General features: G+C 50.3%; 9 protein-coding genes across 9 annotated transcripts; 5 read left to right on the top strand and 4 right to left on the bottom strand.

The window, feature by feature from the left end:
* Positions 1-328: 328 nt before the first annotated feature.
* On the top strand, positions 329-1,819 carry IAR55_003308 (uncharacterized protein; the record flags this gene model as incomplete). Its single annotated transcript, XM_066946415.1, has 8 exons — positions 329-853; positions 916-935; positions 1,054-1,080; positions 1,177-1,188; positions 1,235-1,268; positions 1,330-1,376; positions 1,617-1,749; positions 1,805-1,819. The coding sequence occupies 8 exons, from the start codon at positions 329-331 to the stop codon at positions 1,817-1,819; spliced, it is 813 nt and encodes a 270-aa protein (XP_066802807.1).
* A 1,723-nt stretch (positions 1,820-3,542) lies between these two features.
* On the top strand, positions 3,543-5,144 carry IAR55_003307 (uncharacterized protein; the record flags this gene model as incomplete). Its single annotated transcript, XM_066946414.1, has 5 exons — positions 3,543-3,921; positions 4,037-4,168; positions 4,282-4,490; positions 4,584-4,975; positions 5,042-5,144. 5 exons carry the CDS (start codon positions 3,543-3,545, stop codon positions 5,142-5,144), a joined length of 1,215 nt encoding a protein of 404 aa, XP_066802806.1.
* A 99-nt stretch (positions 5,145-5,243) lies between these two features.
* Positions 5,244-7,459, bottom strand: IAR55_003306 (T-complex protein 1 subunit delta; the record flags this gene model as incomplete). Its single annotated transcript, XM_066946413.1, has 11 exons — positions 5,244-5,255; positions 5,313-5,429; positions 5,500-5,734; positions 5,789-6,264; positions 6,315-6,572; positions 6,632-6,774; positions 6,836-6,944; positions 7,014-7,103; positions 7,166-7,218; positions 7,281-7,326; positions 7,397-7,459. 11 exons carry the CDS (start codon positions 7,457-7,459, stop codon positions 5,244-5,246), a joined length of 1,602 nt encoding a protein of 533 aa, XP_066802805.1.
* Positions 7,460-8,072: 613 nt separating this feature from the next.
* On the top strand, positions 8,073-9,218 carry IAR55_003305 (uncharacterized protein; the record flags this gene model as incomplete). The annotated part of the gene is made up of 7 exons (XM_066946412.1): positions 8,073-8,240; positions 8,402-8,423; positions 8,484-8,544; positions 8,607-8,936; positions 8,993-9,053; positions 9,108-9,136; positions 9,200-9,218. 7 exons carry the CDS (start codon positions 8,073-8,075, stop codon positions 9,216-9,218), a joined length of 690 nt encoding a protein of 229 aa, XP_066802804.1.
* Positions 9,219-10,444: 1,226 nt separating this feature from the next.
* Positions 10,445-13,243, top strand: IAR55_003304 (uncharacterized protein; the record flags this gene model as incomplete). Its single annotated transcript, XM_066946411.1, has 15 exons — positions 10,445-10,518; positions 10,601-10,718; positions 10,770-10,798; positions 10,860-11,002; positions 11,070-11,131; positions 11,188-11,303; positions 11,378-11,461; positions 11,513-11,567; positions 11,621-11,662; positions 11,715-12,121; positions 12,178-12,237; positions 12,299-12,404; positions 12,475-12,858; positions 12,930-12,995; positions 13,088-13,243. The coding sequence occupies 15 exons, from the start codon at positions 10,445-10,447 to the stop codon at positions 13,241-13,243; spliced, it is 1,902 nt and encodes a 633-aa protein (XP_066802803.1).
* Positions 13,244-15,687: 2,444 nt separating this feature from the next.
* Positions 15,688-18,757, top strand: IAR55_003303 (uncharacterized protein; the record flags this gene model as incomplete). Its single annotated transcript, XM_066946410.1, has 15 exons — positions 15,688-15,935; positions 16,013-16,124; positions 16,179-16,207; positions 16,282-16,424; positions 16,487-16,548; positions 16,604-16,719; positions 16,792-16,875; positions 16,947-17,004; positions 17,091-17,135; positions 17,199-17,608; positions 17,685-17,744; positions 17,807-17,912; positions 17,989-18,375; positions 18,455-18,520; positions 18,623-18,757. The coding sequence occupies 15 exons, from the start codon at positions 15,688-15,690 to the stop codon at positions 18,755-18,757; spliced, it is 2,061 nt and encodes a 686-aa protein (XP_066802802.1).
* Positions 18,758-19,176: 419 nt separating this feature from the next.
* Positions 19,177-20,949, bottom strand: IAR55_003302 (uncharacterized protein; the record flags this gene model as incomplete). The annotated part of the gene is made up of 6 exons (XM_066946409.1): positions 19,177-19,216; positions 19,278-19,555; positions 19,686-19,802; positions 19,897-19,981; positions 20,091-20,344; positions 20,533-20,949. The coding sequence occupies 6 exons, from the start codon at positions 20,947-20,949 to the stop codon at positions 19,177-19,179; spliced, it is 1,191 nt and encodes a 396-aa protein (XP_066802801.1).
* Positions 20,950-21,229: 280 nt separating this feature from the next.
* On the bottom strand, positions 21,230-22,908 carry IAR55_003301 (arginase; the record flags this gene model as incomplete). The annotated part of the gene is made up of 9 exons (XM_066946408.1): positions 21,230-21,328; positions 21,388-21,446; positions 21,495-21,536; positions 21,597-21,802; positions 21,852-22,000; positions 22,054-22,110; positions 22,173-22,539; positions 22,605-22,624; positions 22,690-22,908. The coding sequence occupies 9 exons, from the start codon at positions 22,906-22,908 to the stop codon at positions 21,230-21,232; spliced, it is 1,218 nt and encodes a 405-aa protein (XP_066802800.1).
* A 471-nt stretch (positions 22,909-23,379) lies between these two features.
* Positions 23,380-24,533, bottom strand: IAR55_003300 (uncharacterized protein; the record flags this gene model as incomplete). The annotated part of the gene is made up of 3 exons (XM_066946407.1): positions 23,380-24,026; positions 24,155-24,305; positions 24,423-24,533. The coding sequence occupies 3 exons, from the start codon at positions 24,531-24,533 to the stop codon at positions 23,380-23,382; spliced, it is 909 nt and encodes a 302-aa protein (XP_066802799.1).
* Positions 24,534-24,643: the final 110 nt, after the last annotated feature.

Genomic DNA, 24,643 nt, shown 5'->3' with positions numbered 1-24,643 from the left:
AACCCACGACTTCGCGCATCATTCCGCCAACAAAGCCAAGTCAGCTGCTTACGGATCAGCCTTGACATCATATCACAGCTCGAGTACAATCCGTGACACTGAGAACCCCGCTGTCGTCGTCGTAGACCTTGTCATTGGTACTTATTCGATCCGATTTCATCAAGTCAACCGGATTCACATTAAGCTTTAGACGCTGGATGAATCCCCAATAACTCAATCATTGCTACCATCATCACAAGCTGCATCCCGAACACGTAATTGACGGATAACAAGTAGTGATTCTTGATCTCATGGTCAGTGACATTCTCTTTTCTCTTATCCATATGACATGACAACCAAGACGAGATCTAACGTACGTTTCTCTACACCATCACCACCTTCATCACCGCTCGACACGACCCGGTCATCACATCGTCGCCGATTACGCTCCCCACCTCCTCCCGGTCGCATCACCCCCATTCTGAACCACTCGATGCTACTCAATCCGGCCTCCCGACAAAACACCTACACACAACAACCCCTGCCATCCTGTCGTCCGTTCTTCCCCAATGCTTGGTTTCGTCCCAAACCTCTCCCTAAAATCGTATCGTTCACAACGAAATGGAAAATGCTGAACCCGAACCTCAAAACACGGGATGGATTGAAGGCTTACTGCGGTAATCCTATGATGGGAGGCGGGATGTATCCCGGTATGGGAATGGGGATGGGTGGCATGGGTATGGGTATGGGTTTGGGAATGGGAGGAATGGGAGGAATGGGAGGAATGGGCATGCCGCTCTATGGAATGGGAGCGGGTATGGGTGGAATGGGAATGATGGGAAGTCCGTATGGTATGATGGGTGGCGGATATGGAGTGAGTGGCATCCAATTTAGGAGTGAGGGATACAGCTGAGCAGATTCTTGTCGTTGACACAGATGCCAAGGTACGCGCCCGGGTAGGTCAATCGAATCGAAACCTCTGCTCTTCTTTCGCTCCAATTCCCCTCCCTTTTCTCAAATTAAATCGCAGTCCCTCTCTTCCTCATACCTTCGATATCTGACTAAATCTTCTAGCATGTATGGTGGTTATGGCGGATATGGGTAAGCGTCATTGTGCCCTGTTGGGCTGGTCATGGCCGATGTGATGACAGAATCGAACGTTCAATCGCTGACACTTTTGCGTCTTTATCAAATCAGAGGATATGGAGGGTAAGTCCCAATTACAATCAAGAGTATAATTGACAATTGCAATCAGAGGAATGTATGATCCAATGATGGGTTCTTATGGTGTACCTTGACAAATCGCTGTGGCCCCATGGCTTTCGATGATACTGATCAATGGTCTGACAGGCGCCTCCTGCTGCAAACTTTGTAGACGACAATCCAGATGCTCATCGGTGAGACAAGGCTCTTCAAGTCTTTCTTGCAAGCAAATATCTGACAGACTGCTCTTCCCTCTTTATTCCATATGCACTTCCTCCTGGCTCACCAACACCTGGTTGACGATTATGATGATCGTGGTCTCAAATTTAAACTCGGCAATCCGCCATCGCAACGTCCCTCGGTCATGCTTCATCTACTGTGAACATTCGCTCTGGTGACATTCTACGATTTTAACACATCATTACCGTCCTCAGCATCGAACATGCGTATCGTCAATCTGCTCCAGACACCTACGGTATGGGAATGGGAATGATGGGCGGTGGAATGGGTATCAACACGCTGCCAGGTAGTCAAGTTCTGATGTACGGGCGTGGGATGCCTTACAACGTAAGTGATATCCCATGCAATCAGGAGACCCCACAGCTGATAGTCGTGGGGTCAGGGATGGTACGCCTAGACCTCAACATCCAAGGACAAATTATCAAGGTAGGATGACACAGATAAGACAAGAAGTTCCTGTCCGGGAGACAATCATACCTATATGCCATGTTTTGTTTCCTGATGGATTTAATACGCAAGGGTAGGCAAGTCACCCTCATGCAGGACAGACCTAGTTTACCCAAGTACGGTGTTCTGGACGCTTCGGTTGTTTGCTCTAGTTCCGCAGACAGGGTTGCAGGCTCTGGTGATTGTGTCTACTACGTCATGACATGCCCACCTCCTGTTTCAAGAGAGGCTTAAAAACGATTTTAGACAGCTCGAGGCAGGACAAGAGGACGGTTGTTGAGCTACGACATATCTGAAGGCTAAAAATATGTCTTCAAGACTACATACGACCCTGCATACTTAATCACGAAAGAGAACCATAGCTTGAGTCTTAAAGACTGCTCTTATGATCGAATATCAGAGTGTATGCTCAGTGCATATTTCCCATCGTGACGATACCCACAAAACGACCCTCACTCCAGCTCATGCCAATTTAGGTGGACTTCCCGCTGCGGTCTCTGAAGTGTATCACGAGATACCGTCCAAGAAAATGTTCCCTTATACCTTTTCTTTGAAATTGAAAGCTATAAGCTAGTAGCCCTAGTGACTTGGTCTTCGGCTTCGCAAATACCTGAGACAGCAATGAAGAGGCTCTTTTACAGTTTCAAAGGTCACACCCCACTGCAGGAGGAAGATGTTGACAAGGCTCACGACCTTCTTCTCTTGTCGTCCTTTCATTGCCGTGTTCTGACAATGATGAGCGTCAGCGAACACAATCGGCAAGAACGATGTTATCGTTGTTATGCCTTTCACGCTCATACTCTCTACGTCACTGCAGCCTGGCTTCAGTTTTCTACGCTGGACATTTCGGCGTTCTGATCAGGCCATACTTTACGGAAGGATTTGTATGGGGAAGGGGACCCATGAATGGACTTGAATTGGTACCGGCTTTGTCACCGGCCATCACTGTATGGCCTGACTGGAGATGGTTCACGAAAATGAGCACAACCATATGACAGCCCCGACTGATGAGCTCAGGCGGCCGCCGAATCTTTGTATCACAAAGATCTATCACGTCCATGCACACCGCCTCATATAGGGGGGCATGGTCATAGATTTCACGGTTTCAGTCTGTCCATCGGAAATGCTCGGGGACAGATCGATCTCTCGCCAAAGCAGACAATCGCATCCCGGGGCCCATTGTACACTCTAGACAAAGGAAGTTCTGTCCCGGTAGAAATAGGAAGATCAGATAGAGATAGATTGCAAGTTACAGCCCAAACAAGATAGATGACCCGAGGTAAGATGATAAGAGCCACAGCGCAATCCTTTGTAATCGATATCGTTTTAAACTTGAAATGCATAGCTACCGATAAGCTGTTGAGGGGGCAATCCTGACTGACACCCAGCGCATGACGAAATTATATCACCTCAACCTTTATGCCCCATGTCCTGGAATGCAGAGATGTAAGGATTGATGCTAAGTCCAGAACTGATTATATCGCTCAGGTCTGGTCGGTATCAGTGAGCGATAAGAGCGAGAGAAGGCCATACGTATATATCGACAAGTCGGCTATATAAGTCTCCTTCAGCTGCGCCCTCCTGAGGATTATACCCAGTCTCCATCTGCAACCGCATTCAGCGTCATTGTTTTCCTCCCTGCATAAGCTCGATCTTCAAAGTCACGTCACAACATGAACTCCGTCTCTACACCTGAACTCAATCTCAACCCTTACCATCCTGCCGTGACCACTCTGAAGACCGCTCACTCCACCGACCACATCTCTTCATCCTCTCTGCCTGTCACTGATTCTGCCACATCTGCATCTGACACTGCCCCCCATTGTCACCCTATGCTTTTCCCCCTACACACATCGTGTACCCAGCAGATCGAGGATGCGTCCTTACCCACTCCTCCAGGAGAAACGAACTTCCCTGCAAAACAGGCAACGATCTATTTCCCTGCACCTGTTCATCCTGAAGCGATACAATATGCCAAATCACGGTTTGGACAAGTGATCACTTCCCAAGAGATGGATCGAGACCAAGCTTGGAACGTTTGTCATGGAGTCGGTAGGTTTGTCAATCTATCGATGTCTTCTCCGCCGGATGGCGATGCGGCAGCTCCTTTCTACAGTGTGATCTAGGGAATGACACGACCATATATATGGTCATCGTTGGTCTGTAGTCAATCGAGCCAATCCCATCACCTCTCAAACGATAGAGAAAGCGCCCAAATTGTGCGCCATCTCGATCGTCGGAGTGGGCTACGACACCATCGACATACCTGCGTGTCGAGAGAAGGATGTGGCAGTCATGAGTAAGTGGTGCCACATGGACCTGCCACACGTCACCTCACATTTCCGACACACACGTCTACTGTACACTCAGTCCAAGTGCTTGCTTGACGTTGACTGCATGACACACGTACAGATTGCCCCGGAGCCAACTCGTCCGCCGTCGCTGAGCTGACACTGGCACTAACTCTCTGGTTGTTGCGTCGTGTTGCTGAGTTGGATCGTCGTCTTCGATCTGGTGAGAAGATGTTGTCAATTGATAATCTTGGTAAAGGCTTGAAGGGGAAGATCGTAGGTATGATCGGGATGGGCGATACAGCACGCAAGGCTGCAGAGCTATTCCATGTGAGTCTGATTCACAACATCCCTATGTCCCTCTGCTTTCAGAGTATCGATACCGCGCAGCTGACCATCGCTCCTCACCGACCCAACACGTAGCATGCGTTCAATTGCCCTATCCATATATTCTCCCCGACCTCACCGGCAACTCGATGGACGTCCCACGATCCCAATGGCACACTACCTCACACTCGACACACCTCGTTATCCAATCTGCTTCCTCTCGTTGATATTCTGACCTTACATTGCCCGTTGACTGTTTCTACCCGTGATCTGATCTCGGACAAAGAGTTAGCTATCATGAAGGAAGGAAGTATACTGGTCAACATGTCGAGAGGCGCAGTGGTGAATGAAGGGGCTCTCGCTGAAGCTCTGAAAATCGGAAAGACAATAGGTGGCGCAGCAAGTGATGTCTTCAAGCATGAGCCTGCTCACAAAGACGACGTGGCAGGGTTGTTGGACCTGGACAACTTTATCGGAACTCCACATATGTAAGTTTGCGATTCCATTGCCCATATAGGACCACAGGCGAGCTCATACCGTGTGGCGTGTGACAGCGGCGGAAGCACCGTTGAAGCTCAGATCGACGTCTGCCTTCTGGCGATCGATCAGCTAGCCGGGTACTTTGATGGTTATCAGATTCACAATCGCGTTTGCTAGTCTGTCCCATTTATCCTTGATGATCCGAGGCCCACGAATGTATCTGTTGCTTAGATAATGACAATTCTGGGATCAATGCATTGCTTTTATTTACACATGTTATCGTGTGAACTATGACGAGACGTTTGGTCAGCGTCGCCCGTCGATCACCACTGTCGTAAAGCTCACCTGAATATCATCGATCCGCAGAATGAGAGCGACCGTTTCCGCTGCCAGCTCGAGCGCACTGGTCGTGACAAGCAAAGGTTGCACGACATTCTCCTCCAAGATGTTTGAAATGATCCCCTGAAGAGTTGAAAACGTCAGTCATTGACTATCAAGGCCGCCCGGAAGCATCGACTTCTATTGGACTCACCTTCTTCACGTTGATACCAGCATTTCGTTCTCCCAATGCATGCTTGTTCCTCAGTTCCGTAACGATAGCAATAGGGTTCAGACCCGCGTTCTCAGCAAGAGTCGTGGGAATAATTTCCAGTGCCTCGGCAAACGCTTGGAAACAGTAGGCTTCCTTGCCCTTGAGGGTATGAGCGTGCTCCGTCAAGAGTCTTGACACGTGAATTTCGGGTGCACCGCCACCAGCAATCAATGCTCTGTCGGGCATCGTCAGCGCACACGATCTGCTTTGTATGCGGAAACGAAATCACCTCTTCTTCACCAGACATCTTACGACACACAAAGCATCGTGCAAACTTCTCTCGCTCTCCTCCAGAACCAGATCGTTCGCACCGGTGCAAACGACACTGACTGTCTTCCCGGGGTTCTTCACACCAGTAACCTTCACCACCTTTGCTCCGGCCTGACTAGTCTCCTCCACCAACTCCGCATAACCCAGCTTATCCTCAGTGAAAGCATCGATGTCGGCCACGGGTCGAGCACCAGTAGACTTGGATATGAAGTCGATCTCGTCACGTTCGATGTCCTTGATGACCATTATCTTGAGCTTGGCGAGGAAATGAAGTGACAGGTCTGTGACAGCGTCTCGTAAGATGGATTTTTGGAGGAGGAGGACATTACATCCTGTTTTCTTGATTCGCTTGCAAAGGTTGAGAAGGTATTGTCGTTCTTCCTTAAGGATTTTGTCCATCTGTCGGTAATCATTGACAACAATTTGGTTGTCCATCTAATCAATGTATTAGTTGAGATTACGAGAAAATGACACGCCCAACTCACGTCTGGCTTGGGACTGCTCAGTTGGAATTGAATCAGACCAATCTTCGCCTTCTCCATCCTTGTCGGTCCGCCAGCGTTTGTCATGGCAATCTGATTGAGAGCCAATCCTTCCACGAGTTCGGTGTCGTCGATAGTACCTCCAACCTTCTTGACTATTCTGATATCTCTTAGATCGACGTTCGACGACGTTGATGAGACAAGTCGGGTCACAGCAGAAACGGCGATGGGTGCCAGAGTGGATGAATATTGCGACACAATCTAACATGGGAGGCGATGTTATCAGCCGCAGGACTCCAGACAGGCGACAATGAGCTGACCTTTGAGTTCAAACTCGTTCTAGCAGCCTTTAACAGGTTCTCCCTGTCGGCCAAATCCACAGGCATACTCATCTCTTCCAGGTATTCGACTGCCTTGGTGGCAGCATGCTGGAAAGACTGAGCGACAGTAGTAGGGTGAATTCCTGGAGGACAGATAAGCTTGTGGTGTCATGATTGGGACAGAAGCTGGCTTGGCAAGCTCACCTTGAGAGAGAAGCTTCTCAGCCGCGGAAAGGAGACTTCCAGCGAGAACGACAACACTGGTAGTACCATCTCCGGCTTCGATATCTTGAGCCTTTGACAGCTCGACCAGCTGACCGGACCGATAATTTCAGTTGACACGTACAGCTGAAGCGGTACGCAAAACATTGCTTGTACGTACCATTCTAGCGGCAGGGTGGAGGACAGCCATGTGTTGAAGGATTGTAGCACCGTCGTTGGTGATGACGACTTCACCTGTGGACGTTTGGATCTGAAAATGTACTGTCAGATTTGCAGTACTTGTACGATGACAGAACCGTGATTTGTGCACACCATCTTGTCCATACCCTTGGGTCCCAAACTGGTTCGAACAGCATCGGCGACAGCTGAGTAAAGTACGCAGCTTAGCAAAAAAGACGTATGAAACCAGCCAGTGTTATCGACTCACCTTTGGCAGCGTTCATATTGGACAGCCTGACCTCTGTCGGCTTGCCCTGCAGTGCGTGTACAGCCTGATCAGCTCCTTGACCTAGAACCAATTCAAAGGGTTTCAAGCGGGCCCACCTTGTCATTGAAAGAGCTGTCAGAGATACTGGCGCCGGGGCCGGCAGAAGGAGCTGAGGCCATTTCGTACACGTCTGTCTCTTTACCGTACGGGTCTCAGGTTGTAGACGAAGGAGGTCTCTGATGACAAGGATGAGAAGCGTCAAGGGGAATGCTATAGAAAGACGAGATTTCAATAATGTTCGCTGACTTGTTCGCTGTCGCGACAACGAGCGCAGAATCCGTCAAAGCGCGTGGTTTGTATGCTTGGATGATTTGGGATAAATAGGAATGAATTGGTCATCGAAAGTAATCAATCTGATCCCGTCGAGGGGGACAAGAACATGGACGGAAGACATCAACATGACACGAACCCACGGTCTGTCTTCCATCACTCCACCGTCTTCCCTCACCGGCTATCATCGCCTCAGCGAATTCTTCATTCACGGAACAAGAAGCACACGAGACTATATCCAATCTGTCCGACCACAATCAACCCGCTACCCCGCCTCCTGATCCGCCAAAGGCTTCCGTCAATCACTCTTCCGGCGGATTACTTTCCACCCTCGGTAGGATCTTTCCCTTCTCTTCACCCGGTCGTACTCTCTCGAGGGGACCGTCTGTCCCACCTCAGAGTAACGAATCACACACGGTCACGAAAGAAGTACTCAAGGGCGAAGACGAGATAGGAGACGAGATGCCAGCAGCCAGTTCTTCCCGAGCGAAATCAAAGAGTGTGGAGGAGAAGGAGGAGCCGATCGACGTCGATGAACAAGTCGAGGATGGTGATGGGGACGAAGATGACGAAGAGGATGGAGAGGGCGAGTATGAAGTCGAGGCTATCGTTGACCATAGGCAGAAAGGGGTGAGCATGTATGCGCGGCAGATCGAAGCATCAATTCAACAAATACTGATAATGTCGCTTCTGTTCCGGTATCCTCTTGTTCAACACAACCGGCTCATCTATATCCGCCTCATATGTTCTCCGTCATTACATTGTATGCTTGATCCTCATGCGGTCTGTAGACTGGCTCTGGCAAGTTTGAATGTGAGCTCTTTGCCTAAAGTACCTCCTCTTAAAGGCGGTCCCAGCTAACACGCTTCGCAGATCTCGTCTCTTGGAAGGGGTATGGTCCCGAGCATAATACTTGGGAGCCTGAAGCCCATGTGTAGGTTTTCATTCGTTTGAAAGATGTTGAGGATCCGGAGCTAATAGACTATAAACCGGTAGAGCTCACGCCGATGGTATCGTCTCCACATACTGGGCCAATCGGCCAAAACCATCACTTCAGAAGGACACGAAGAAACGGGCCCAACCTTCCGCTTCTGGCTCTGCTCCCCCGTCTCAGCGAGCAGCCAAGGCTTCCCGCACATCCGTCGCCAACGGTAAGAGGAAAACAATCCCGGTGGAGGACAGTGAAGAGGAAGCTCCCGAGTACGAGGATACACATGTCGACAGTACCGAGAAATACAAGGAGATTATCGACTGGGAGGAGGTCGTCGCAGGAATCGACACGATTGAGAGGAATTCCAAGGATGAGCTGATGATCTACGTCACCATGTCAGTCGTTTTCACTCAAAAGCCGAGACAGTGCTAACCGGAACGCATGATATCAGGAGTGGAGGAGAGCGAGTGGGTCTGCCTACAGAGGTCGCATACAAGCGATGTCCTCAAAAGGTGAGCTCGTGCTATTGATGCTTGCAGTATCAGTCTGACTCTCAGCCTTTGCAGATCCTCAAATTTTACGAAAGCCACCTGAAGTAGGTTGTCGCCCATATCTGGTTCCCCGTGAGAGGCTCCATCGCTTACGTCGCGCTCCTCAGATGGAAGAGAACCGACTAGCAGCAATCACTTGAAGATGTGATACCTAACCGCCATGCGCTTTTGGGATCCTCGCGTTTTTAGCTCTGGATCACGTGGGGTATCGTCAAAAGAACCCTTTCTCTTCGTTATAGCTGGCGATAGTCTTCCGCCGATAAGCCGAGGTAACCACCCACCTTCCATGACGCTTTCCGATATACTCAGGTATACAAGTACGATTTATGTAATGACAAAATAATCAGAAGGAGGTTGTTGCGACTCGCGCTGCACTTGACCCGATCACCGATGGGTGCGAACTTATCGAGTTGTGGTGCTAACGCGTCGGTTTCACAAACGCATGAACAGCATTGCGGTCTGATCAAGATTTCCACAGATGCGCCTCTGACGATCGGAGTCGTGATCATACTACGTTCAGACATCCCTCACACCTGGCAGTGCCGCTATGCACAGCACGCTTGGGCCGCGTTTCTGATGATTTCTAACAATGCTCTATTCGACCCTCATTGGGCAGGATGATGCGGGAACAGCCTCATGGTGGTGAACAAACTTAGTTCCGTGTGGCATAGACTTGGTCGCATGGCCTCATCAAGCCGACACCGCCGATGGCGACTTTTGAACTCACAGTATATCAATGTTGGGAAGTTGATATTGATCCACCTCCTTTTATTCATTTCGACATTGATTGCAAGATCCCTTCTGACCAGACCCATAACAGACCTTGATTCTTCAGCAACAATCTTGCAGATTCGTTTATTCTCGCTCGGTGCGTGATCTCTTCTGTTTTCGGCAACGACTCGCCTGTACTGTCCGCGACATATTCACTCTTGACTCACCTTTGTGACCCAATCCTTCGCATGCTCTCGAAGACTGTTTCATCGACCCTAACACGTCTCATGCAATGCCCTCCTTTGACATGATATCGTCATCGCTAATCTTAGCCTGCGGTCCGTCGCCACGGGCGAGTTCCGACGATCGTCAAAGGATGCTGTGCTTCCTTCTTGTTGCAAGGCAGGTAGTGACGCCTTTGACGGGAAGAACAGGGAACTGTCATTTTTTACATCGCTACATGTTCTCATGCCCTTTTGCCTGCGCTGCCTCATCCTAGCTCGATCATCTCGTACTATTGTGCTTGGACCCCATCACAACACCGTTTCCCTTACCCCCAAAGAACGTCGTCACTTTTGGACATGCTAACAAAATCTGTTCAAGCAGCCTTCTCTTGCTTCCAACATCAGCACATCACGACTATGCGAAACATATCACTTCAGAAGCTCTTCGTCCTGGCACCGTGCATCGCACTGGCAACCGGACAAAGCACAGGGTGAGCTTTTTCGTAGTGTGCGGAAAGACGGCTTGGAGGTTTTCTTGGAAGTCGCTCATTGTCTTCGTTTCATGTACTGCAGTGGTTTATCGCCGCCGAGCCCGACAGCGTATTCGGCGTCTCCATTACCGTCTAACACAGCTTATCCTGATTCTGCTACGTTCGTGCTGTCTGATGACTTTGAGATCACTGATCGACCTGTGAGTCAATGTTATCGTCCTGTAATCATGTTGCTGATGGGCGACTCGCAGACGACGAGAGAGCTCTTCTTCAACATCACGTGAGTCGTCCTGCCTTTTTACGATCTCATTGAGGAATCACTCGACAACGAATCGCTGTAGGACCGCTGCTGCAAGTCCAGATGGCTATGCTAGACAAGTATACGTCGTGAATGGTCAATTGCCTGGTCCATTGATCGAAGCAAATACTGGCGATACGATCATCGTCCATGTCGACAACCAATTGGATGAGGGACAATCGCTTCGTAAGATCTCTCAAACTCCATATTCTTCACGGTACGAAGAACTGCTGAGCCATATGCGTTGTGACAGACTGGCACGGTATCTTCCAAAATGGCTCAGCATACATGGACGGGGTCCCAGGTGTTACTCAAGTGAGTTGATTTGCTTGTCTCAAAAGCAGTACAGGATGCTACTTATCTCTTGGCAGTGTCCCATACCTCCCGGTGGCACGTTCACCTACAAGTTCACCGTTGCCAACCAATACGGTACGTATTGGTGGCATTCGCACTACGGCAACACTTTGGCAGATGGTCTTGTTGGGCCGTAAGTCCAGAAATTGGGCATCTTGGGATTTGTGATGTTGTGATGATAATGTCATCTGCTTGTACGATCTGCAGGCTTGTTGTTCACTCCGTCGATGAACCCCTCCGTCGAAATCGTGATTACGACGAAGATCGTGTTTTGATGATCAGCGACTGGATGTGAGCTTCTCTTCTCCTCTGTATGGTTTGTTTCACTAAACCACTTTACAGTCACGACCAATCGTCAGTGGTTGTCGAGGGTCTCAGAGCTGGAACATTCAGAGGTGTGAGTGGCACGACCGTGTCTTGCGAGATAGGTGATAACGCTTTAACCTGCAGGATCTTCCACCCCAAGGTGACTCGATACTTATTAACGGAATTGTAAGTGGATTTTCTTACTTTCGCTGTTCCTGCGCTAAGTATATCTCCAAAGGGTCGGACTAACTGCTCTGCCGTACCCTCGGGGACCTCGTGCGATTACCTGCCGCCACCCGAGATCCAAGTATCAGCGAACAAGACCATCCGATTTCGAGTCATCAACACTTCTGCCCATTCAATGCTACGACTTTCGATTGATTCGCATGACATGGAAGTCATCGAGGCAGATGGGACTGCGGTATATGGTCCGACTACTCATGAGATCCCAATCGCTCCAGCTCAGAGATACTCGATTTTGGTGAACACAACCCAGGGACAAGCTGGAGATGCTTATTGGTTGAGGACCAACACGGCACTGGCTTGCATGCCGGCAGGTCATGTGCAGACTGCATTGGCAGTATTCAGATATACTAGTGGTATGGACTCTGAGACGAGCACTCGGGATCCAGAAACTCAAGCGTGGTGAGTAATCTCTCAAAAACGGTTCTCGGAATGACAGCTGAAACGACTTCATGCAGGGATGATCTTGCAGGTTCCGATGCTAAATGCCGAGATCTTGATCAGATGTACGCAGTTGCGTAAGTTCAATGTGATGCTGCTATCACACTTTTCAGCTGATCAGCAAGTCACATCGGTAAGACCCCGTGACGGTAAAGCAGCCGTCAATGATGCTTTGCAAACACATTTCCTCAGCAGTTCTCGCGGAAAGTTTGTAAACATCAACGGTGTGTCCTTTTTTGGCTTCGTGAGTGGATCCGATCTTGTGCTCGCTCCATCTTACTATAAAGGCTGACATCGTCTTGAATCTCAACCAGGGATTTGACAACGTCTCTTTCCAGAACCAAATCTACAAACCTCTCCTTTCAGACATCGAATCGGGCACGACTCTCAACTCGTCCCTGATCAGAAGCATCACTTTCGACGGGATAGGCGTTGGCAACATCGTTGTCAACAACCTTGACGCAAATATCGACCATCCATACCATCTTCACGGTAACGATTTCCAAATCATCGCGCGGGGTAACGGGACTTTGACCCAAGAAGGACTAAAAGGTGTCTCGTTGCACCTCGCAAACCCGCTTCGAAGAGATACACTATGGATACCTGGTGGAGGATACGCTATTCTGAGATACACCACGGATAATCCTGGTGTTTGGGCGTTACATTGTCACATAGGTTGGCATTTGGCTGAAGGCAAGGTATGTGAAGGACGGAGAAGAATCGATCACTCCGGACCGGTGAAACCATTGACTGACTGGGCGACTCTTAGCTGGCAGCTGTCGTAGTCCGACCGGAAGCGATCAGGTCGTTCCCTCAACCAGCTGATTGGTCAAATGTACGTTTCTCATTTTACGCCTTACATCGTGACCACGGTGTGAAATGATCACCAGCTGATTTTGATTTTGCGCTTTGCCGTTTCCGAATCAGCTGTGTGCAAATACGAATGCCTCGCAATTTGGCCCTGCTCGTCGTGACGTCGAGCAAGTCAGCAGGATCGCTGTTTCCGCGACTGGACTGCATGCTAATAACTCTTCGGCCACCAGCCGAACGATGCTGGGACGTCGTGGACCTAGAGAAACGTAATCCTTCCGTTCATGGCGAAGACAATGACGGTGTCTACAGATGAAATGACAATGATGCAAGCTTCCGAAAAACAAGTTGGGGTTTTAGGACGAAAGGACAGTAGGACAATATTTGGACACGATTACAGGATTAATACATTCCATATAAGCTCGTCATCATCATCATTGAATGTAGCATTATTCACACCTCATGCATGACTTTGTTGTCGATCCTCGAAACAAGCTTCGTGTGTGATTGAGACACTCAGGCTGGTCTCGGTAGCTAGAAGCCACGATCGAAGCACACATTTGAATATGATAGGACGGCTCTTGCAACCTTGCGATGGGCAGATTGACAGAACGGCCACCGTCAGGAATACAGTACGTACGAACACGGGTAGAGATAAAGTAAAAGTAGGATAAGGATGATCTATTCTCCGACGGGCACAGGATCTGGTAGACCAGCACTACAAGCTATGAGTTGTATATCCGCCTGGCGTGAGAAGATTCGGCTTTCAGATGAAGGATCATAATCGAGTACGACGATAGCATTCGCCATCACGTACGGTATCCACAGGAGGTAAGTTGCATCTTGGTGAGAGATTGCATTGCGGCTGTGTATAGTGCATGTATGCATGGTCTTTACGGAACCTCATGATCATCTTGCTCCTTTTCCTTTCTTTTCTATCCGCCTTCAGAATGCGGTGTACATCAATCCCATTGAAGATGCCAAAGCGGAGCCTCTCCTTCGTCACCGCTTCTAGACTTGCCGATGGAAGGAGACTTGGAACCGAACAATTGCAATTGACCAAATACGAACACACATACGAAGGGTGGTTGTCGTAAACCAAGCAGGTCTGGCCGGAGAAAACGGTCATGGCTGATCATCGATCTGTCCCAGCTGTGCTAATAGGAAGGACTTCTGTCTAGCGACTCGAGCGGACAGGTAAACACTTCGCATGGCCGATGGGCACGGATGTAGCGAAGAGATTTGGATGGAATACCATACGGTATTCTTGCTCGGCTCATTTGTTTGTCTCCGTCGTCCTCCTCGTTCCCGCGCTGGCGCTGGCGCGGACAATGAGTGCGGAAGCGGACAATCCTAAGATCTATCGACCAGGCGGACACGGTATGTGAGCAGAGCCTTTCCCTGGACTACGTGCAAGGTGTTGAAACCCTAGTACCAGCTTCTAGGTACGCTGATAAGCGAAGACTCGAAATCGCAAGTACCGCTTAGCCGCCATGTTACGCTCGTTATCGCCTCGATATTCGTACGTCTTCCAACACACCAGCATCCTATCACATGCTCTGTATCTGTATCAAATTCATGATCTTTCGGACACGAGGCGGGTCTCAAAGTCTGCTTCTGCGGACGACCCTCGGATCCACACACAACACACAACTTCTGAACGGTGGGGCGGTGCGCTGATCCCCAATGACTCCTACTGTTCGAGATGTTCGGTATGCCTAAAATACTCCGCAGCATCTGACCCTGAGTAGTGATACTCCCTATGCCCTCTATATCACTCGCTGGACAAACGATGAGAGATCCCGACCCGCAGTGTCTCATCCGGTTATTCGGTGAGAGGTACCACAACACTTCTATGCGGGAATCAAAGAACGATAACGAAATCGTACTTCTTTCAATCCTCCACTCGTCTTGGCTCACACGACACTCCTGCTCCGAACGAATATGAGGGGCTACGACAACACACGTTAAACTCAGATGAGGCTCTTGTCAATAAACAGTCAAGGACGTGATACATGCCTTTGGTGAGGGGATCCAGGGACGAGGAAGAGCTCGTGTCATTCCGTGTCCGACCGGTACTGATCCCATGCCTGAGATGGAGCATGTCTTCCCGCTTCGTGGAGTATGGGATACAACGCTACCGCTAGGAATGTCCCTCTGTATCCGCCTAGCGCACAGAAAGACGATGTTATAAGGGAATGATCCCTATCGTTTTGGACAAAACGGCTCGTCTGTCCAACCCTGCACCAGAATTACTTCGATCTTCAGCCCCGCTGCAAGTGAGCTGTTCGACACTGCGATTTCCCAAGTCAGTGAGTGAGTTTGAGTGGACGATTCACCCCGTCTATAGAAGGGTGAACTCCTTTGGACACGGCTTTCGCAGTTCCTAGATCTTAGACCCAGTTCACGGCAAAATTTCCGTAGCAGGTGACGAGGAAGTGAAATTGGGATACCCGAAACGGTTGACAAAGGGACACTTGAGCCAGTGGTGGGTGTTTCACGGCCTTTTGCACAGCTGTTTGATGGACCGCCAGACGACGTCGACGAGGTAGACTGACGAAGCGGAATGTCGTCCACATCTGCAGTACTCCTTACCCACATCGATCCTGTTGTGGTGTTCTACTTCGGCTGGACCTGATCGGATGAATTTTGGTGGCATTTTGCGTTCGATTCACTCTTTGTCACTCGGAAACGAAGCACGTTGACCGATCCTCACTATGCCACCACTCACCGTGACCAAACTGTTTATTCTCTTGTCTCCCCTTGTCACTCTGGTACGTGGTCAAGGGGCAAGTGCTGTCGCGACAGCCGGAGAAGCGACCGCAGTCAATAGTGCAATTGCAGAAGCGACTTCTGATGCCGCGGCCGCTGGAGTCCCGGCACCTACGGCGGCGGCACCTGCAGGCCCTGCAGGGGGACCTCCAGGCGGACCACCACCAGGTGCACCAGGAGGACCGCCCATCGAGTGAGTCATGGTACTATGTCGATCTGGATCAAGCATGCCTAAGGAATTGGAGCTGATCTGACTGTTTTATTTTTCAGCCCCGCTGTAGCCACTGCCACATACTATATCCCACCTATCCCCCAGAACACGGCTTGGAATGATCCAAAAACGTATCTCCTCTCAAACGAATTTGAGATTACCAACGTGAGCGTAAGTACAGATCGTTCAGGCTCCCCCCTGGGCTTCAACCTGATACCATCTCAGCAAACCCGGGAGTACTGGTTCGACATTGGGTAAGCTTTTTCCCCATATGAATCGACTCTTTTCCACTGCTGTGTGTTGATATTTACGTCTTGGCCTGAACCAGTGAATCGGCAGGTAGCCCAGATGGTTTCGAGCGACAAATATATACTGTCAACAATCAGTTTCCCGGACCTAAGATCGAGATCAATGAGGGAGACGAAGTAATAGTCCATGTCACGAATCATTTGGAGGAAGGACAATCTATCCGTGAGTGTGCCTGCCTCTCTCGGCAATCAGCTGTAGTGACCTAAAAGCTCTCTATCTTTCAGATTGGCACGGTTTGAATCAGAACGGGACGGTGCTTATGGATGGTATCGCCGGTGTCACACAAGTGAGAGCCATCCTCTCTCGGAGTTTCTGCGGTCATGTTCACTCAACCTGTGCAGTGCCCCATTCCACCTGGAAAGACCTTTACCTACAAATTCAGACCCCAGGGACAATATGGTAACTTCTGGTGGCACTCGCACTACGGAAACACCATGGCAGATGGCATCATCGGACCGTGAGTTGTGCATATCGATTGATCTTGACCTTGATATCTCTTCCTGACCAGTGGTGCGTTTTCGTCATACAGATTCATAATTCACTCCGTTCGAGATCCAATCGTAAGAGGTCGAGACTATGACGAAGAACAGATTGTCATATTGCACGATTGGCAGTGAGTTTGCTACCTGATTCAATGCTTGGCACCTATGATGGCTGAGCGATCTTGTCATACTATCGATGTAGACATGATCGAGCCGATGTAGTGACCGGTGCCCAAACAGGCCCCGGAGGTTATAGAGGAGTGAGTGGACACGTACACCAGTTGATTAGCAGTATTGATGAGTCTGGTGAACATTCCGCTGACTTGCGCACACCTTTGGTTCTCAGACACTTGCATCCCCTGAGCCAGACGCCATTCTCATCAACGGTGTAGTGCGTACTCTGACGGAGATGTGCAATTATGAGCAGCAGCTCATCGAGGTGCTTATGTCCTAGGGCCGCACAAATTGCACAGGCACATCGATCCAATACCATGCTCCGTGTTATGATCCGCCCTACGCAGAAATCAAAGTCAAGCCCAACAAAAAGTACCGCTTGCGTCTCGAGAACATGGGGACCCATGCATTGGTCAGAACCTCGATTGATGAACATGAATACGAGGTTGTCGATGCCGATGGCGTCCCAGTATACGGTCCCACCACTCACGAGATTCCAATCGCTTCTGCACAGCGATACTCGGTCCTCATCAAAACGGACAAGGGTAAAGCGGGTGACTCATTCTGGATCAGAGCCGCTCCCGGTGTGGCTTGCGAGCTGGGAGAAAGGAAAGATCCGGGTTTGGCTATTCTGAGATACGTGGACGAGCACGACAAGGGGGGTCACGATGATCCTACTTCTCAACCTTGGTGAGCCGCTTGACATCTTGTGCAGGACGGTTTTATTTGTATTCGGCTGACGGACATTGACTTATTCGGTTCCTAGGCATGATCTGGCCCCCTGGGATGCGCAATGTGTGGATCTCGATCAAGAGCATCCCTTGGTGTACGTTCACTCTTCTACTTCCGCCACTGACTCGCCTGTCCGTGCTGATGAGGTTGGGGCAGACCTCGAAACGTGCGAGATGCGTACGAAGATCCACTCGATGTTCATGTCATGTCGAGTAACTTCGGAGCATTTGTCAAGCCTGACGGTACTGTCGACTTGGCCTTTGTAAGTGTTGTTGGGACTGAGGAGGTTGTGCACGATTTGCTCCTGTTGGAAAGAGACTGATATTTCGCTTCGAAAGGGCTTCAACAACGTCACATGGAGACCTCGGCTGTTCAATCCTCTCCTGCAGCAACTAGAGAATGGAGGCACAGTCCCCCCCGATACCGCTGCCAGTGCCACATTCTGGGACGACGGACCCGGAATCATCATCATCAACAACCTCGATCCAGGACCTCTAGGACATCCGTACCATCTTCACGGTAACGATTTCCAACTACTCGCCAGGGGACAAGGCAGTATGACAGCCGAGGCGTTCGCGTCGTGGGGCTATCTGAAAGAGAATCCCCTCAGGAGAGATTCGTTCTTCGTTCCCGGATCGAGTTGGGCAGCGTTGAGGATCTTGACGAACAACCCGGGAGTATGGGCCTTGCACTGTCATATCGGATGGCATTTGTCAACCGGTAAGGTGAGTCCGACTCATCACGAGAGATTCCATCAATCATAACAGCATGCGTACTAAAGCCTCATGTGGTATGATTCATCAGCTAGCTACAATCGTTGTTCAACCCGAAACCATCAAGGGTTTCGAACAGCCTTACGACTGGACCAACGTAAGTACGCCAACTATCTGACTCCATCCTACTCGGCAACAAGTCATAGCAAGAGAAGTCTGGCTACTGATTCAACGTCCTTTCCCGGCTCGTTCACTCCAGCTCTGCGCAGGACAAGACACCTCAGCAATCGGTCCGTCGAGACGTTCGATCAATCCTGTCCCCAGAAGCAGTTCGGAGAAACTGCGAGATTTCAGGAGAAGGGTCTTACGACGAAACGGACCTCGCGATGGATGAGCAAGCCCTCGGTCTCGATGGAATGCCTGGGACCTTTCGTATTCCTCCCTTTAGTCATAATGGACAATGGACGTATGTGTGATGGTCTTGTGAACATTTCCCGCATATAATATAGTCATCGCAACAGTCTGGACATTCAGTGTTTATTCTGATCATACATGTAGCTTTATATTACCTAGTCATGGACATACGAGCGCAGGAGAAAGGACAATCGGATCGAAGGAGACGGAAGTCAGACGAGAAAAGTAACTGTTGATCGACGCCAATTCTATGTTCTCGCAGATCGATGCATGATCAATAAGTCTCATCAATGTCGAGATGAACTTCAACATGATCACGGTATGGTAACAAATCCGTTCGCCCAAGAGAGTATGATAATCGCCATGCTTGTATAGTATATATCGGCTTCGTGTGTGGCTCTAGTCCTTCTCTGAGACTACAGCAGTGATGACGGTGATACTGTGAATGCCATCAGCAAATTTGACGTCGGGAATATCGCAATGTTGCTTGGCCAGCTCACTCATCGATCTTTCCACCTTTCCACCCCCACTGAGGCATCTTTTCCCTCGCCTCCAACTCGAACGGCGTCTTCCATCCTTTCCCACCATCTTCATCGCCCGTCCGAGCCATCGCCATCCGCCCGTATCCTACGAGCATGTCAGCGAAGAGGCGTGCTCGTTCTGCATCTCTTTCCGAGGGTGAGAGATGCGCGTTGGTTGGGGAATCGAGGAGTCGTGTGAGAGCAGATGAGAGGAGAGGGAGATGAGGGACAGGGAGATTATCTGATAATCCGTCGGTCTAAGTGCAGTTCACACAGAGGTCAGCCAATGTCCAGCGTATCGGACAAGATGAGGTTGAAGGTGTTCCCTCCGAAGCGGTGATAAGAAGAGTTGAAGAGTCAGACATATATGAACACGACCGCACTTACGAAAAGAACGACCACATCGCCCACTTCCAGCCCGTGAGATTCGACATCGGCCGACTCGGGAGAATCATGTATGATCCCCATCTGCCCCATACTGCTTGGCACTTTGGACAGTTGTACCTGAGAGAAGTATCCAGAATGGTCAGCGGTCACTGCGAGCTGTCTACCTCGGCAATGCGGGAGTCCCTCTTCACGCACGAGAACGCTCACTCACAGGACAGTTGAAGAAGTGTGTTTGAGGAGAGGAGATGTGTTTGACTTTGTCATCGCGCAGTATCGCATAACCAGAATCACCGAGACTACGACCAAGTACAAAGTAAGATATCAGTCTCTCTTTCATAAGAGACTCCCGACTTGCGTCTTTGGGTGACAAGATCCAACTGATGTATCAACAGTTCGACTACTCACTTGACAAATCTCCCTTCGCCTTCTTCATCCAATCGTACACCGACCAACGTACTCCCACCTGCGCTGACCGCCTTATCTGCCAGAACATCCTTGTAACCACTCCGCAGTAAATCTTGCGGGTCGATAGACTCTGATCTTTGAGAGCCCAGCGATCGTGCAGATCGGGCGTAATGATAGCATAATGCTTGGGAGAAGAGAGAGGGGTCGACTCGGTCGCCCCAACCTCCTACGCCGTCTGACAAGGCTAGGTGTAGCTGTGAGCGAGGATGAGGTACGTCGTCAGTCATGTAACATGGCACAATGATCATTTTCCGCTCGCCACCGTCCAGCTCGTATCAAAGGCATACACGCTTAGTCTGCAGACACCAATCCCTTGACATTCGGATATAGACCTATGGCCGTCGCCAGGACTCGATGTGGGAGAAAATCATCTCTCACTCACATCTCCTTTCACACTCTGGACAGCGAAAAAATCCTCTCCCGCACCCCACTTCCTCACTTGGTCCCTAACATCCTGACCCCATCCTCCCAGAGCAGACGAGACTAGCTCCCCTCTCCCCGCTTCCAGATCCATCATCTGTCCTACCCATTTCCCGATCTCTGTCTCCTGTTTCTCTAGAAATCCATACGGCCGGACTTTCTCCCCTGGTTGTAAGAATGGTGGCGAAGATTTAGAAGAATAGGAGAGACCTATGGAATAGGCGTATTGGGGTGTATGGGGATACAGGGGGGTGATTGTAGGAAAAGTCGACGAAGAGGTGTTGAGAAATCGACATAGGGAACGAATAGGCTGCCGGGGGAGAAGCGAGCGGGAGCCGGTCGACAGACTCATGGACATGGCTGCACCTGTGATTGACATGCAATGTACCGCTATCGATGCAAAATGAATGGACTTGATGCCTCGAAGCTTTGTTGTCGACGTTCCTTCGAGGCCCTCAACTTTTGGGATCGTCCGGTGGAGGTCAACGAAACATTACTGAGGAAGAGTCAATCTTTGATTCACCAGCCTTGGACGAGATTGACATGTGCAGGTATAGCGATGCATATTTTTGACATTGAGTTGTGCTATGCTAGATGATGATTGATCTCGTGCTTGTCTACTTCTCCGCTCACTCAGTTGGTGCTGCCCGTGACGTTCACTACAGTAACGTCTCGCCCAGAGATGCCCTCGCTAGTGAACAACCTGCTGCAACGGTCTTTTCAACAGATCTAGGGTCCAGCAAGGTGGGATTCACCTCCTGTGGGAAGGAGGAAAGCGTCAGCAGTTTTCGTTTCGTTGTCACGAAGCTGCACTTACCATAATGTCTACTGCTACAAGGTTGCCCGTCTCGGCAACAGCTTCGGTGATATAGTGGCCTGCCCTAGACGTTAGCTCGACTCTCTGCAAATAGCTGTCGAGCTCACCCTCTCTGAATGACAATCCTCCTCTCACAGGTGTCCCAGTACCTTCAGTCGTCAGGTCAGCGATCAGTCCACTCTCCGTCCTTCCCGCTTCTGACCACTCACTCGGTGCGACAGTGGGGTCCAAGGCATCCACATCGAAGCTCAAATGGATAGGCTTCGTCCCGTCCGGGTTGACGTGTTCCAAAGCCATATCCACTACTTTACCGATACCATACTTATCGACGTGGTGCATCGTATAAGCTTTGATGCCATGTTTCTTCAGGATCGCCTTTTCGCCAGAATCGATATCTCTCAGACCGATGTAGACGCTAACAACCGATTAGCTCTCCGAATATTGGACTGTTAAGAATCACATACATTTCTTCAGGCTTGAGACAAGGACTGAGCCATTTGTTGAACGGCTCGACATCGCACCCCTCCAGGCCTAGCAGGAAAGAGACCGGACATCCATGCAGATTACCAGAGTCGGTGGTCTCAGGTGTGTTTATATCGGCGTGTGCGTCGACCTGCAGTCCACGTCAGTCACACTATCCCGCTAGTACGTATACTGTAGACATACCCAGATGACAACGGCATCAGGATACTTGCTCTTCGTGCCAGCAATAGTACCCATGGCCTAAACGCATCTCACTCAGCGAGTCATCCTGTTGCGGAGGTATGTATCATTGCGCAACTCACCAGACTGTGGTCACCGCCGAGAGTGAGAGGCAACCATCCCTTCTTTGCGATACTTCCAACCTCGTGTGCGACCTTCTCATTGACAGCACTGACCAAACGAGGCTTCTTCATTCTCCCAATATCGGGATCAGGCAATCTCTGAACCAGATCTTCCTTCCCATCGCTCGACTTGAGGACGGTAGCGGAAGCGTGTTCATCAGCAGATAGCTGGGGTGAAGAGGCCGGAAGGGGGTTGTATGGAATGTCGAGGAAAGATTGTTGGGATTCGTAATGGACCTCCCAGCCGAGGGAAGTGAGTTGATCGACGAGACCTGCTGAAATGAGCTTGTTTGGTCCGTGTTCGACACCAGCACGTCCTTGGCCCCCACTGCGAAGGTCAGAGAGCTTAGCTATTTGTAACTCAGGCATGACGGAAAGGTGAAATACACACACCTGAAGGGACAACCGACGATCTAACAAGATTTGCAACGTATCAGCTGACAACTACCGCGGACAGAACGCTGAGATGGTCACTCACTGCAACGGTAGCGGGCTCCTTCAAGAACTTGTAATTGTGATTGGGCTTGGTGACACCTTTCCCTTCGTCAGGCTGGGCATAGATATGGTAGTTCCGGGTCGCTTTCGTGTGTGTGAATGCACGTTGGACTGGGCGAGCAGACCGCAGCGGTGCGCACATGGACATGGACATAAACTGTCGCAAAGAGCTGGCAACACGAGCTTGAGGGAGGGCGATCATTGTCAGGGGGAATTTTCCAGCTTGCGGCTGTACTTCTTGAAGAGATCGGAGGGCTGTTCAGGTCGTGGATGTGTTGATCGCAATGCGGTCTTTTGGGAGCTCGAGCGAGTTGTGTTATGCTAGAGTCAGAGACAGCGAAGATTGAGAAAGTAATCCAGGAGATGTGCAAAGAAAAAGTCCAAAACAGCTTCGAATTTCCACATCACGACTTTTGATCCACTGGTGAAACCTTGGCGTTCGGTAGTGCCGAAAGAGGGGATGATGACGAGGGGCAAATCCTGTGTCTTTCTTGCTTCTTACAGCGCGGTACCACTTCCACTGAGTACGCAATTGATTTCTGCAAACAATCTACAATATGACCAAGAACATGAATGATGACAATGGAAGAATCATGTGATCATTTGTTGCATTGACTTCCAACCGTGTCCTCACTGTACTTGTGCTGTATGCGTTGCCCTACGGTACCAAGTCCTAGTCGAAATACGTACCCGTCTCGAGATCCTCCAGGAGCCCAACTTCCTTGGGCTCCCAGCCGGTCCACTCGGTAGTGAGAGCACGACTGGGGTTGCAGCCGAGACCAAAGATCATCCCGACAAATCCGAAATGGGCGATCGCCTCTGCCTTTGGAATACTCTTCGTCTCCACGCCCAATTTCTCCCCGATCTTCCGCGCGATCTCCTTGGTCGGGATCCCTTCGTCTCCGACTCCATGGAGGGCGAGACCAGACGATGGGAACCTGCTGGCGGGAGTCTCCACAGCGAGACGGAAGAGTCTTGCCGCATCGTTGACGTGTACGGCGGGCCAAACGTTCTCACCTTCGTCGACATACGCGGAGAAACCTTTCTCTTTTGCCGCATTGACCAAGAGCTTGACGAATCCGATGTCACCGGGACCATGGACCGTGAAAGGTAGTCGAACGTTGATGACGCGGACACCCTTTTCGACGAAAGACAGCGCGAGAACCTCGCCTCGTCCACGGGGATTGACAGGCAGATCGACCGCGGCTTGCGTCTCGAGGGGTCGTGGTGTGAAGGTTGAACCAGTACCAGAAGTGACGACGAGAAGTTTGTTGGTGCCTTCGAGTGGGGTGGCGAGAGCTCGAATGGCCGCGAGGTCCACTGTGACGGACGCGACGTCAGCTTCTGAGCCAAGGTGGTGCCGGGAAACACATGGGCCATGACAGACAGTTGTCCCGCGGTTGCAGAGTATAGGTCATCGTCATACCGAAATGGGAGACGACACTCACCATCCGCAGACTTCTTGCCGTACTGAGTGAAATCGTGGATATATCCCATATGGATGACAGCGTCTGCCCCGGCAGCACCCTTGGACAAGACATCGAGGTCTTCCAGCGATCCGCGAAGGACGGTCACGCCTTGATCCTCGAGCTTCTTGGCCTATAGAGTTTTGACATCAGCGCACTACTCTACAGGTGCATGCACTGTTGTGATCAGTCGTTAAATGATCGGCACAGGGAGAGGTTCAAGGAAAGGCTTGAAAGCTACAGGACTCACTGTTGCGTCGGATCGAGCGATAGCGGTGATTTGATGACCGTGAGCCAATAGCTCAGGAACAACATGACTTCCGGTCCAGCCAGTACCACCAGTGACGAAGATTTTGACCATGATCAATCGTTGCAATTCTGAAGATGTAAACTGCTGCAGGCGTGGGTGCAAGAGCGGGGGAGCTTGGTGTCTGACTGCATATAACACTCATGATGCGATATGCATGACAC

Source organism: Kwoniella newhampshirensis, chromosome 6 (assembly GCF_039105145.1).
Source record: "Kwoniella newhampshirensis strain CBS 13917 chromosome 6, whole genome shotgun sequence".
Lineage (NCBI taxonomy): Eukaryota > Fungi > Basidiomycota > Tremellomycetes > Tremellales > Cryptococcaceae > Kwoniella > Kwoniella newhampshirensis.
This window is presented reverse-complemented; position numbering and strand designations above follow the sequence as displayed.